Source organism: Pan troglodytes, chromosome 1 (genome assembly GCF_028858775.2).
Source record: "Pan troglodytes isolate AG18354 chromosome 1, NHGRI_mPanTro3-v2.0_pri, whole genome shotgun sequence".
Lineage (NCBI taxonomy): Eukaryota > Metazoa > Chordata > Mammalia > Primates > Hominidae > Pan > Pan troglodytes.
Genome location: NC_072398.2, coordinates 224167433 through 224181193, shown reverse-complemented (window position 1 = coordinate 224181193; position 13761 = coordinate 224167433). Strand labels below are relative to the sequence as shown.

The following is a 13761-nucleotide window of genomic DNA, read 5'->3' as shown; positions in this document are numbered from 1 at the left end:
CAGGAGAATGGATAAGCTATATATATCCACACAGTGAAATGCTACTTAACGGTGAAGAGAAATGAACTTGATTCACAGACCATTGTATATATAAATCTTAAATACATTTCGTTAAGTGAAAGAAGGCAGAACCAAAAGTTTACATATTGTACAATTCCATTCTGGAAAAGCGTTCTTTCTGGAATGCTCTAGCTCTGGAAAACAGATCAGTATTTACTATGATTGGGTAGAGAAGGAGGTGACTACAGAGGGACAGCTGTAAGGGCATTTTTAAGTCATGGAAATGTTCTTTTGGTTACTGTGGTGATGGATACACAACTTTCCGTGCATTTGCCAAAACCCACAGATTTGTGCACTCCATCTCACCCCAAAATGCAGAGAGAACCCAAGATGAGATGCAGGCATTGACAACTGAGTCCAACTGCATTACAGATGACAGGCCTAAACACACGGAAGGGGTGGGGAAGAACGGAGCTCAGTAGCTTTGGAAAACAGTGCTTCAACTGGATCTCCTAGGGCTAAATACAAAATTATGAATGTGCACAAACACTGTACTCAAGTTGGTGTATTCGTTTCCCACCAGATTACGGGTTAGCAATTCTAAAGCGACTTTATACTAGGGTTGAACAAATTGTGGAAGCCGCTATAGATAACGATAACCAGACTCCTCACTATCAGAGGAAAGCCACACAAAGCAGAAGGGAAGGAACTCCATGGTGCTGGATTGGCGCGAACAGTTTCAGTGTGGACTCATGCCCCTTTTGTTTAATATACAGAGGAATGGATAGACACGGGTTAGTATATTATACCAAATAAAGAATAAAACAGATGGTTCAGGCAAAGATTATCAAGGAATGAAACTAGAGGTGAAAGGTTAATGGAGAACTTAAACTTTGAGAAGTTTAAAAGAAACAGAATACTTGCGTGATCTCAAAGTATTCCTCCAAAACATATTATTTATTACATTGTAAAATAGTAACTTTACACAGGACAAACAAACCTGAGAGACACCATGTTAACCAATGAACAAGGTAACAAAACATACTGACATCATGTACCCTGGGATGATGCATGAGGAAGGACACTGCACCTCCGCCGCATTCTTTCCCCAAATGCATAACCTCGATCTAATCATGAGAAGATATCAGAGAAACTCAAATCGAAGGCCATCCCACTAAAGTTCTGACCCTGAACGGAAAAGCAACATTGAGTGGTAAACTGATAAAATCCAAAGAAGGTCTGTTTTCCAGTTAGTAGAATGGTACCACTGTTCATTTCCTAGTTCGGGTCGTTTTATTATGGTTGTAGACCATGGTAACATTAGTGGAAGCTGGGTGATGGGCATATAGGAACTCTATTGTACTATTTTTGCAACTCTTCAAGTCTAAAATTATTTCAAAATTAAAAGTTAAAAATCATTAATGAGTGAAAGGTAATACAGTCATTTTTCCATAATATGCTCTGAAAATAGAGAAGCCTCTTCCAAGCCAGCTAAAAATGACCAGCATCTAACACTTCTACAAAACTACTCAGTAGTACATGACATAATTAGTTACTCCTTCCTTGAGAAAGTTTTCATTCTTGGTCGCTGTGAGGCCAAACCTTGCAGGATTTTCTGTTATCTTTCCAGCTGCCCTTTTTCAGTCTCCTTTATTGGCTCATTGTCCTTTATAGGAAGTTTTTAGTGCTTAAGCCTGGAGGTTTTTTCTTCTCTCTATACTACTACATCTACAATGGTGGCCACTTGCCACATTTGGCAATTTAAATTCAAATTCAATACAATTAAATGTAATACAATTAACATTTAGTTTCTCAGTTGCTTTAGCCATATTCCAAGTGTTTAATAGTTACGTTAGCACATATAATACTAGTCAGCACAAATAATCTATCAGTCATCACAGAAAGTTCTGCTGGACACAGGCTCCACATGGGAGATGCTGTGTACTTCACACAGCATCATGTAAGACGCACAGGTCTTCCCACATTCCACCCTTAGTGATTGCCAGGGTTGATCAGTTGTACAGGCAGCGTCAGCTTAACATTGGAAAGCTCCCCATCAACCTTAAACCTATGGTTTCATTCCTTGATAATCTTTGTTGGAAATTTTTGTTTCATTCCTTATTTTTCTAAATACAGTTGTAGCCATTCTATGTGTAATGTGCTCTGCACCTTATTTTATTCATTACGTGTTGTGGATATCTTTCTATTAGTGCATTTTAGATCTGCACTCATTTTTAATAGCCTCATGATATTCTGTTGATATATACGTGATAAAGTGCCATGATTTAATTTTGGTAAGAAAGTATATGTTCTTAATTACATGCTGGGTACTTTTAATTGCACATCCCTTTATTCTGTTTCAGGTGAATGTAAGGCCTTTACTTCCTTCCACCAAACACTGAAAAATAATAGTGTGTACACTGAGCCCTGTGAGGATTTGAGGAACGATGAGCACAGCCCATCCTATCAACAGATCAACTGTATCGACAGTGTCATCAGGTATGAGACTGCAAGTTTGGATACCATGTAAGTCTGTTCCAGAAGCATACACTGCCACTGTAGAGACTTCACAGAATTTTTAATAGCTGCTCTGACTTGGTTTTTCACTATAAATCAGTAGACGTTTATGGCGTGCCTAACACATACGCTGAACATTTCAGAAGGCACAAAAAGCTAGAAGATGCATTCCTTCTTTGAAGGAACTGTGGTATAGTTCAGAAGACAAGACCTAATTTTGTCAAAATTAAATGGTGTAAGGCAAGCTTCTCCAACCCATGGCCCACAGGCTGCATGTGGCACAGGACAGCTTTGAATGCAGCCCAACACAAGTATGTAAACTTTCTTAAAACGTTATGAGATTTTTTTGTGTGATTTTTTTTTTTTAGTTCGTCAGTTATGATTAGTATTAGTGTATTTTATGTGTGGCCTAAGACAATTATTCTTCTTCCAGTGTGGCCCAGGGAAGCCAAAAGATTGGACACCCATGGTATAAGATTTGAAGGTTAATTCAAGACCACAGTAAAAGAAATGTTACAATCCAGTGATTGAGGCTGGGATGGTCAGGGAAGACTTTATCAAAGAAGAAAGTACAAAGTATGCCAAACATAAGTGGCATGAGAAAAGCAAAGAGGTGGGAAATGGCACAATTAGGGAACAGGTAAGAATGTGTGGCCTAATTATGTTGTTACAGGTACCTGAAGAGCTACAACATTCCAGCTTTGAAAAGAAAGTGTATCTCCTGTACAAATACAACTTCTTCCTCCTCAGAAGAAGACAAACAGAACCACAAGGCAGATGATGTCCAAGCCTTACAAGGTAACAAGAATGCCCCTCAGAGTTAAATTCAAAGAACTGTAAATACATCCTTCTTGTTTCTCTTTAATGTCTTATATTGTAAGCATAAAATTCTGGTTTCATATTACCTCTTTATGGCAGTAAGGTTTAATTTCTCAGTTACAAACTTCTGTAAACTGGGTCTTTTATGTAAATTTCTCATTGGGAATTTTTCTTTTCACTGTCAGTTTCTCTTACACCACCAGCTGGTTTGCAAATCCCAGCCATACCTAAATCAGAAGTGCCAACAAATGGACGGTCCATAGACACAGGAGGAGGAGCTCCACAGATCCTGTCCACGGCGATGCTGAGCTTGGGGTCGGGCATAAGCCAATGCGGTTACAGCAGCACCATTGTCCATGTCCCACCCCCAGAGACAGGTACCACACTCGCCTCTTACTTTGAAAATATACTCAACTTTAACTACATTGTGATGAGAAAACAAAAGTCATGAATACCATTCGCTCGGTTGTAACTTCTAAACTACACATATTTTTTCCTTTCTTTAGTTCAGTTAAAGTATTTCTGGAAACATTATCATGTTTATGTTGGTTACATATTTTGGATGGTATTTCTCAGTTATATTATTTGTCAATGAAATCAGTTGACACATATAAAGCACTTAATACAGTACCTAGTAGGTAGGTATTAGCCCTCAATTAGTGTTAGCCATTATTAATGCAATTATTGATGGCACTGTGTTAGGTTACTTCCTTGCTGACTTTCACAGAATGTGTTCCTTTCACCTGCATTTCACCATCCTGTATTGTGATGAGCTCAGTCACACATACCTTCAGATTTTTGTATTGGTGTGATGGCAATGGATAGAGTACTTTAAAACTCTTCATTTAATACCATAATTTCTTGGTAAATTATTCTACTGTCTTCTTATTCCTCTTTATTGCCACTTGTCCTTTTGACATTTTCATCACTCATAACAATTTGGGTAGATGAAGGAATGGTGACAAATATGTTAAATTGGGTTTTCACATGATCTCTGCTTTATCTTTGCTAGTCTTCAGTGGCCTATCAGCTAATACGTGTTAAGCCATTTCTGTGTGCCACTGTCTGCTCTTAGTTCTTCACTGGTATGATCTCATTAAATCTTTCCAACAACCTGTGAGATGGAGAGTGTGGTACTGACAGGAGATCTGTGGATTGGTGGAGAAACATCAGAGAGCATTACGTTTCTAATTAGTCAAAAGTAGAGTTTCACTGGAACTGAGCTAGCCCCTCCACAGAGGAGCATATGCACATTTTTTAGTGTGCCTTTTAATATTTTGCATTCCTGTGTGGGCATGTAGCTGTTCATAATACAGCCCATACAGGAAGGGAGGGTATCACCCAATATGAAAAGCTCTTTTTTTTATATTCTGCCACTCTGCTTTCTATACTCTGCTCTTATATTACCGTTTTTAATGAATTTATACTAAAGTCTGTATGCGTTAGGAAATTTTTACTGCTATTAGTTTCTTCTGATCTTAAATCAGCCTCAACATTTACAGGGCCACATCTTTATTCCATGGAGAAAAAGCAGAATCAGAGCCCAGATATTCCTTAAAACATATCTCTATGTCTATTGCTTTCTGAAAAGCTCATATTCATTAGCTCAGTTTGCATCCTGACTCAGATGAGTTGTGTCTAAGGACGATGGTCACAAATGCATTTCCTTGCAAGTTAATGTCTTCATTTTATGTGTGGAACAATTAAGCCACAAATTAGGCAGAGTAACTTAACTTGCCCAATATCACACAGCCCATGAGTAGTAAAGTAGGGAATCAAGTATTGACCGTTAGTCTCTAGGAGTCGTTGCCATTACAGATATTTTGAACCTAAAGCAGGGTCTAATTAAGATGGAATGTAGGCCAGGCACAGTGGCTCATGCCTGTAACCCCAGCATTTTGGGAGGCCAAGACAGGAGGATTGTTTGAATGCAGGAGTTTGAGACCAGCTTGGGCAACATGGTGAGACTCTGTCTACAAAAAATTTAAAAAAAAATTTTTTTTTTTTTTTGAGAAGGAGTCTTGCTCTGTCACCCAGGCTGGTGTGCAGTGGTGCGATCTCAGCTCACTACAGCCTCCACCTCCCGGATTCAAGCGATTCTCCTGCCTCAGCCTCCCAAATAGCTGGGATTACAGGCCCCGCCACCATGCCCAGCTAATTTTTGTATTTTTAGTAGAGACAGTATCACCATGTTGGCCAGGCTGGTCTGGAACTCCTGACCTCAGGTGATCCGCCCACCTTGGCCTCCCAAAGTGCTGGGATTACAGGCATGAGCCACAGCGCCCAGCCCTAAAATAATTTTTTAAAAGATGGGATATGAGATACAATGACTAAGCCAATCAATAAAATGAAAATTTAAAATAAACTCAATCCCAAAGAAGAGCAGGAAAGGAGGAATAGATTAACAAAAAAGAAGCAGAGAGAACAAACCAAATAAGATAATAGCTCTATATCCAGCTATGTCAATAATGACATAAAATTGACTCAACACTTCAATTAAAAGGCAAAAATTGGGCCAAGCATAGTGGTTCACAGCTGTAACCCCAGGGACTCAGGAGGCCAAGGAGGTAAGATTGCTTGAGGCCAGGAGTTTGAGACCAGCCTGGGCAATACAGTGAAACGCCATCTCTACAAAAAATGTTTAAATTAGCCAAGTGTGGTGACCCACACCTGTAGTCCCAGCTACTTGGGAGGCTGAGGCAGGAGGATCAATTGAGCCTAGCTTGAGCCCATCTTGGGTTCATTGCTACAGTGAGTTCTGATCACATTACTGTACTCCAGCTGAGGGACAGAGCAAGACCCTGTCTCTAAAAATAAGTAAATACATGAAAGGCAAAAATTCTCAAAACAGATTTTAAAAAATCAAGACCTAACTATATGCAAAGTACAAGTGAAATTCACAAATGGATTGAAAGTAAATGAATGGAAAAAGATGCACAAGTGAAACAGCATCAGAAGGCTGCAGTGCCTTATTAATATATGTAAAATAGATTCCAGGACATCTTTTCATAATGACAAGGCGGTCAATTCATCAGGAAGACCTAACAGTCATAAATGTATATTCACTGATAACAGCTTTGAAAGCTATGAAGCAGCCGGGCATGGTGGTTCACACCTGTAATCCCAGCACTTTGGGAGGCCAAGGCGGGCGGATCGCCTGAGGTCAGGAGTTTGAGACCAGCCTGACCAACACCGAGAAACCCCATCTTTACTAAAAATACAAAATTAGCTGGGCATGGTGATGCATGCCTGTAATCCCAGCTACTCAGGAGGCCGAGGCAGGAGAATCGCTTGAACCTGGGAGGTGGAGGTTGCAGTGAGCCAAGATTGCGCCATTGCACTCCACACTTCAGCCTGGGCAACAACAGCAAAACTCCATCTCAAAAAAAAAAAAAAGCTATGAAGCAAAAATAAGGAAATAGACTTTCCATAATTATATTTGGAAAATTGTACACTCCCTCTCTGCAACTAATAAAAACATAGAGAAAAAATAAGAAACAGATGATCCATACAACACTATCAGCCACCTTGATCTAATTGACACTTAGAGAACGTGAGACCCAGTAACTGTATAATCCACAACCTTTTCAAGTACACACAGTATGTTCACTGAGAAATACGACATGTTGGGCTGTACTATGTCTCAGATTTAAAAGGATTGATGGTGTGTGAACTGTGTTCTCTGGCTAGTGAATTAAATTAAAAATCAGTAATAAGATGTTTCAACCCAAATGTTTATAAATCAGACAACACATTTCTAAATCTATGATTCAAAAAAGAAATCACAAAGAGAATTAGAAAACATTTCCAAATCAATGATACTGAAAGTATAGCATACTATAATGTATGGGATACAGCTAAAAACGGGGCTTGTAAGAAGATAAATAGCTTTAAAAATGCCATTAGAGAAGAAATGTCTCAAATCAATGATCTAAAGTTACAGTTTTAAAAAGTCAGCAAAAGAAGTGAAATAAGTCCAAGATAGAATGAAGGAAATAATAAAGACAAAAGCAAAAATCGACAAAATAGAAAACAGACAATAGAGAAAATTAAAGCTAAAAGTTGGTTCTTTGAAAAGATGAACAAAATTGATAAACTCCTTATACCAGTACAGAGTGGTCTTGGTTCATGTAGCTGTACAGTAAGTCTTGAAATCAGGTAGTTTAAATCCTTCAGCTTTATTCTTTTTCAAGATTGCTTTGACTGTTAGGTCTTTTTTCTGTATAAACTGTAGACTCAGTTTCTCGGTGCCTTTTTTCCTTATTAGGGGGTTGTATTTTCCTGCTTCTTTGCATGCCTGGTGATTCTTTCTAATTGGATGCCAGATACTGTGAATGGGTACCAAATATATTTGTATTCCTATAAATATTCTTGATCTTTATTCTGGGTCCCAGTGAAGTTACCTGTAAACAGATTGATCCTTTCAGGCTTTGCTTTTTAAATTTGCTAGGCAGGACAAATAGTGTGTAGTCTAGGCCTGTTTTTCCTCTGCTACAAAGGTGAGACCTTCCTGAGTGCTCCTTGTGATGCCTCAGGAGTTAGGAGAGTCTCTAGTCTGGCGGATGGGAACCGGCACTATTCTGCAGCTTGCGTGAGCTTCAGCTCTTGTTCCTGCTAATCCTCTCAGGTGGTTTTTTCCTCCCATGAATGCCCTGGTGAGTCCTTGGAAGCCCTCCAGGCTGCATGCTGGGGCAGTCCTCGGGCTCACCTCCCTTGTTTCTTATCCTCGGGGGTCACTTTCCTTCAGTGTCTGAAACCTATTATTTTATATATTTTGGCTTTTTTTTTTTTTTACTCTCAGGAAGGTAAGTTTGGTCCCTGTTACTACAACTTGGCCAGAAGCAAAGCCCCCTGTGGTGCTCATTTAGTCACAGGCCACTTCTGGATGCAGAGTGGGCCAAACCCACCCAAACCACCCGGATACTGCACCACAGGGGCAAGCTGGAATGGATATTGGGGGAGCCCTCTACAGTGTCCACCACAAAATCTTTTGTTGTTAGAAGTAATTTTTTTAGAAGCAACCCCAAAATAGATACAACTATTCTATATCAATAAAAGAAATTTTAATGTACAACTATTATATATCAATAATAAATAGATAAAAAAGAGGCAACCCAAAATCCATCCACAGGTGTTCACTTTAGTAAACTGTGCTATGCATATAAAATGGAACTCTGCAGCAGTGTAGAAGTATGAGACAACTGTCTAGCCACTGATAAAGTTCTCCAAGGGATATGGCAAAGTGAAAAAGGTGTGTTGATGGTTAATGTACATATGTGCCTTTGGGTAAAGATGGGGTCAGAGAGGAAGATAATCTATATTCATCCTCGTTCATATGTAATAAAGAAGCTGGAAGGGCCAGGTACGGTGGCTCATGCCTGTAATCCCAGCGCTTTGGGAGTCCAAGGCAGATGGGTCACCTGAGGTCAAGAGTTTGAGACCAGCCTGGCCAACACAGTGAAACCCTGTCTCTACTAAAAATACAAAATTAGCCCGGTGTGGTGGCACATGCCTGTAATTCCAGTTACTTGGGAGGCTGAAGCAGGAGAATCACTTGAACTCAGGAAGCAGAGGTTGCAGTGAGCCAAGATCATGCCATTGCACTCTAGCCTGGGCAACAAGAGCGAAACTCCATCTCAAAAAAAAAAAAAAAAGAATAAATACAAAATTTAGCCAGGCGTGGTGTGGCGCACGCTTATAGTCCCAGCTACTTGGGAGGCTAAGGCAGAATCGCTTGAACCTGGGAGGCAGAGGTTGCAGTGAGCCATGACGGCGCCACTTCACTCCAGCGGAATGGTCTTCTGCAGGGGAAACAAATGAGAACTAGACAGAGCGTGGACGGGGGTGAGGGGAATTTACTACATGTCTTTATTAATACTTCCTGATTTTTGAACCACATGAATATATTACCTATTTAAAAGGTAAGTGCAAAGATAAAAAGAAATTTTGAAGAATTCAGGGAGAGAGAAAAATGTTTACAATAAAAGCAAGATTTAAATAAATGTGTGCATATTATCACAACTGTAAAATGTATGTGCATTTGTGCAAAGAATATAAAGGAAGACAGAAAATCAAGAATTTCTGTGCTAGGCTAATGAAGATTTTTCGTATTCCAGCAGTTATAATAATGTTTGTAAAAATGTATCAAAAGGCAGTTAACAAAGTAAAATAAATAAATACAAATAATTGATAGGAATTAAAATTAAATATGTCTTCTTCCACCTCAGCCAGGGATGCCACCCTCTTCTGTGAGCCCTGGACCCTGAACATGCAGCCAGCCCCTTTGACCTCGGAAGAATTTAAACACGTGGGGCTCACAGCGGCTGTTCTGTCAGCGCACACCCAGAAGGAAGAGCAGAATTATGTTGATAAATTCCGAGAAAAGATCCTGTCATCACCCTACAGCTCCTATCTTCAGCAAGAAAGCAGGAGCAAAGCTAAATATTCATATTTTCAAGGTACGTAATTTTTTAAAAATAAATGCCATTAATCTATGTAAAGGTTACAAACTATATCTAAGGACTAGGAGATAAGGAGTGAACAATAGGAGTTTTACTTGTAAGAAACTGATGGAGAGATGCTGAAACAATCTATTTACATCAACAGTTTATGTAAGTTCTTTGTTAGATCCTAGATCTGAGAAACTTTTTTGTGAGAAACTGATCGAGAGATGCTGAAGTTTATTTGATAGCAACTATTTTTATCCGCAATTTTGTTCATCTTTTTAGAGCCACTTTTTGTCATTCTGGTAGTATTGGCAAATGCTCATTCGTCAGCTACTTATAACTACCTGTAAGTGGCATCCTTCTCTTCTTTTTGGGTTTAATTTTCCATAATTTGCCTCTACCTTTATCCTTCCAGGAGATTCTACTTCCAAGCAGACGCGGTCGGCCGGCTGCAGGAAAGGGAAGCACAAGCGGAAGAAGCTGCCGGAGCCGCCAGACAGCAGCAGCTCGAACACCGGCTCTGGTCCCCGCAGGGGAGCGCATCAGAACGCACAGCCCTGCTGCCCCTCCGCGGCCTCCTCTCCGCACACCTCCAGCCTGACCTTCCCACCTGCCGCCATGGTGCCCAGCCAGGCCCCTTACCTCGTCCCAGCTTTTCCCCTCCCAGCCGCGACCTCTCCCGGAAGAGAATACGCAGCCCCCGAAACTGCACCGGAAGGCCTGCATGGGCCGCCCTTGTCCGAGGGCTTGCAGCCTTACCCAGCTTTCCCTTTTCCTTACTTGGATACTTTTATGACCGTTTTCCTGCCTGACCCCCCTGTCTGTCCTCTGTTGTCGCCATCGTTCTTTCCATGTCCATTCCTGGGGGCGACAGCCTCTTCTGCGATATCACCCTCAATGTTGTCAGCAATGAGTCCAACCCTGGACCCAACCCCTTCAGTCACCAGCCAAAGGAGAGAGGAGGAAAAGTGGGAGGCACAAAGCGAGGGGCACCCGTTCATTACTTCGAGAAGCAGCTCACCCTTGCAGTTAAACTTACTTCAGGAAGAGATGCCCAGACCCTCTGAATCTCCAGATCAGATGAGAAGGAACACGTGCCCACAAGCTGAGTATGTAAGTGATGCTCATTTTCAACACTCAAGTGAGAAAGTGAATATCTTACTAAAGTTAAGGTGGTTGCGTTGGGACTCAGCGCTGACATCCTCAGTAGGTAATCCGCGTGGCTACTGTGAGTGAGCCTGTTAGCCTAATTCTGTGTAAACATGAAACACATCTGCCTGGCTCTGTTTGGAAAGTAGACACGAAAGAATCATCTATGTTCTAGTTTCTTATATACTTTGTGAGGTTTTTTCCAAAGTGCTGTCTTTTAAGTTTTCATGTGAACTGGATTCCCTCCACTCTTTAAAATTCGTTACAGGTATTACGCTTAAGTGTTCATTGCCTATAACACGTATTTGTTTACTTACAACCGGGGTTATGGTCTGGTAAGATAGGAATAAGCCATATTGACAATTTAACGATTGTACTTCTTCATGCACAGTCACAGGACAATAGGTGTGTATGAAGAGGTAGGAGCTATTTTATTTGTTATCAGTAGAGTAGGCAGTTTATAGTTTCACACTTAAACATGTCATTTTTTTCAAAACCAAAAGCTTTTTTGGTCTGCTTCCTTTAACTTTTCATCCCTTTACCTAAAAAGCCATTCTCAGGTTTATTTAGCAGGTTAAACTTTGGAATCTGACATTCCTATATTTAGGTATAGAATCCAAGGCAAGTGTGAATATTTACACAGATTTTTCTTTGACCTTCCCTTTAAGGTACAATACCCTTCTTTAACAGATATTCAAAATCTAGTGATACAAATCAAGAAAATATGCTCACTTTTGAAAGCCTGGTGTGCTTGCTGAAAATCTAAGGGAAGGCAGTATATTACAGTGAGTAAAGCCTGGGCTATGGATTAAGACACGGATTCAAATCCCAGCTCGGTCACTAGTTAGGAAGATTCACTTAGACAAGTTATTTAACCTTTCTTTGCCTGTGTTTCCTTATTAGGAAAATGGAAAGATGAATCCCTCATAGCTTACTCTGAGGGCTAAATGATGTATTTATATAGTACTTCTCCCTACGCAGTAGGTGCTCCTGGAGAGCTGGAACTTTGTTTTGTTCATTATTATATTCCTAGTGTTTGACACAGTGCCTAGAACATATAAATGTTCGATATGTGTTTGCTGAGTGACAAAAAAAAACTACTTGTGCGGTGCCTGGCATGTAGCAGGTACTGAGAAAGTAGTAGTGCCTTAATATTACTTACAAAGGAACTTATTTCTTAGAGATAGGCTGGAAAGTTTTTACTTCTTAGTTATATATGTAAATTTTATTCTGTTTAACATACGAAGTTGAAGATCTGCCAGTTACAGTAGTCTCCCTTACCCAGGGGATATGTTTCAAACCCATGGTGGATGCCGGAAACCGTGGGTAGTTCTGAACCGTATATACAGTATGTTTTTTCCTAAACATACTATACATATATATGGTAAAGTTTAATTGATAAATTAAGAACAGTAAGAGATTAACAGCAGTAACTAATAACATAGAACAATGATAACAGTATACTCATCACAATTTCATGGATAGAAGATTCATTCTTGCCTAAAATTGTAGCACTCTTAGCATATGGGTTTTTCCTTTCCTTCTTGAGAACTTCCACCTTTTCACTTAAATGCAGCACTTTATGACTTCTCTTTGGCATATCCCAATTGCTGGCATCACCCCTCTTGCACTTTGGGGCCATTATTAAGTAAAATAAATGTTACTTGAACACAAGCACTATGATACCACAGTAGATCTGATAACCAAGACGGCTACTGAGTGTGGAGGTGTGAAATAAAGTACACTGTAAATACACTGTAGTGTGGAGGTGTGAAATAAAGGGATGATTCCTATCACAGGCTGGAAGCAATGAGACAGCTCAAAATTTTATGACACTACCAGAATGGCTGACAATTTTAAACTTATGAACTGTTTATTTCTGGAATTTTCCATTTACTATTTTTGGACCTTGGTTGACCACAGGTAACTGAAACTACAGAAAGCAAAACCATGAATAAAGGAGGACTACTGTATTTTGTGATAAGAAGATTAAAGTGTCTTTTCATGTGCCCTTACTTTCTAGCAGTGTGTTACAGGCAACAATGGCAGTGAGAGCAGTCCTGCTACTACCGGTGCACTGTCCACGGGGTCACCTCCCAGGGAGAATCCATCCCATCCTACTGCCAGCGCTCTGTCCACAGGATCACCTCCCATGGAGAATCCATCCCATCCTACTGCCAGCACACTGTCCATGGGATTGCCTCCCAGCGGGACTCCATCCCATCCTACTGCCACTGTTCTGTCCACGGGGTCACCTCCCAGCAAATCTCCATCCAGAACTGGTTCAGCAGCATCAGGTAGTGGATCAGGACAACTAATGTTTCAAACTCCATTGCCAGGCATTCACTATGTGCTGAGCTCTCACTGTGTACCCCAGGCACTGATGTGGAAGTACAAAGTTTTTTTTTCTTTTTCCCTTTTTCCTTTTTGTCAGGTATATTGGGGTATATTTATACACAATAAAATTCACCAGTTTTAGGGGTACAAACAAGAATTCTGACAGATGTGTACCTTAGTGTAAGCACTACCACAATCACCATATAGAACATTTCTGTCACCCCAAACAGTTCTGTGACCCTCACCAGTCCATCTCTGCCCTGACCCTTGGTCTCCTGGCAGCCACTGGTTTGCTTTCTGTCACTTTAGTTTTGCTTTTCCTGTGATTTATGTATAGAATCAGACAGCATGCTGTCTTTCGTATTCGGATTCTTTCAGTTAGCATGATGCTGTTGAGATGCACCCTCAATAGCATTTATAGCTTAGATCTGTGATCCATTTTGAGTTTTGTGTATGGTATGAGGAAGGGTCAATATACTTTCTTTACATTGGG

At 40.3% G+C, this 13761-nt stretch overlaps 1 protein-coding gene across 29 annotated transcripts in view; it reads left to right on the top strand.

The window, feature by feature from the left end:
- Positions 1 to 13761, top strand: part of PER3 (period circadian regulator 3) — a 60907-nt gene that overhangs the window by 32685 nt on the left and 14461 nt on the right. For 9 of the 29 annotated variants that reach the window (XM_054662411.2, XM_054662389.2, XM_016953356.3 and 6 more), the window contains 6 exons: positions 2364 to 2499; positions 3191 to 3315; positions 3522 to 3713; positions 9564 to 9794; positions 10198 to 10895; positions 12955 to 13228. In XM_054662411.2, coding sequence (XP_054518386.1) covers positions 2364 to 2499; positions 3191 to 3315; positions 3522 to 3713; positions 9564 to 9794; positions 10198 to 10895; positions 12955 to 13228 — 1656 coding nt within the window. The remainder of the gene's footprint in view (positions 1 to 2363; positions 2500 to 3190; positions 3316 to 3521; positions 3714 to 9563; positions 9795 to 10197; positions 10896 to 12954; positions 13229 to 13761) is intronic. The other 20 variants (XM_054662381.2, XM_054662414.2, XM_009447591.4 and 17 more) reach the window with 4 other exon arrangements.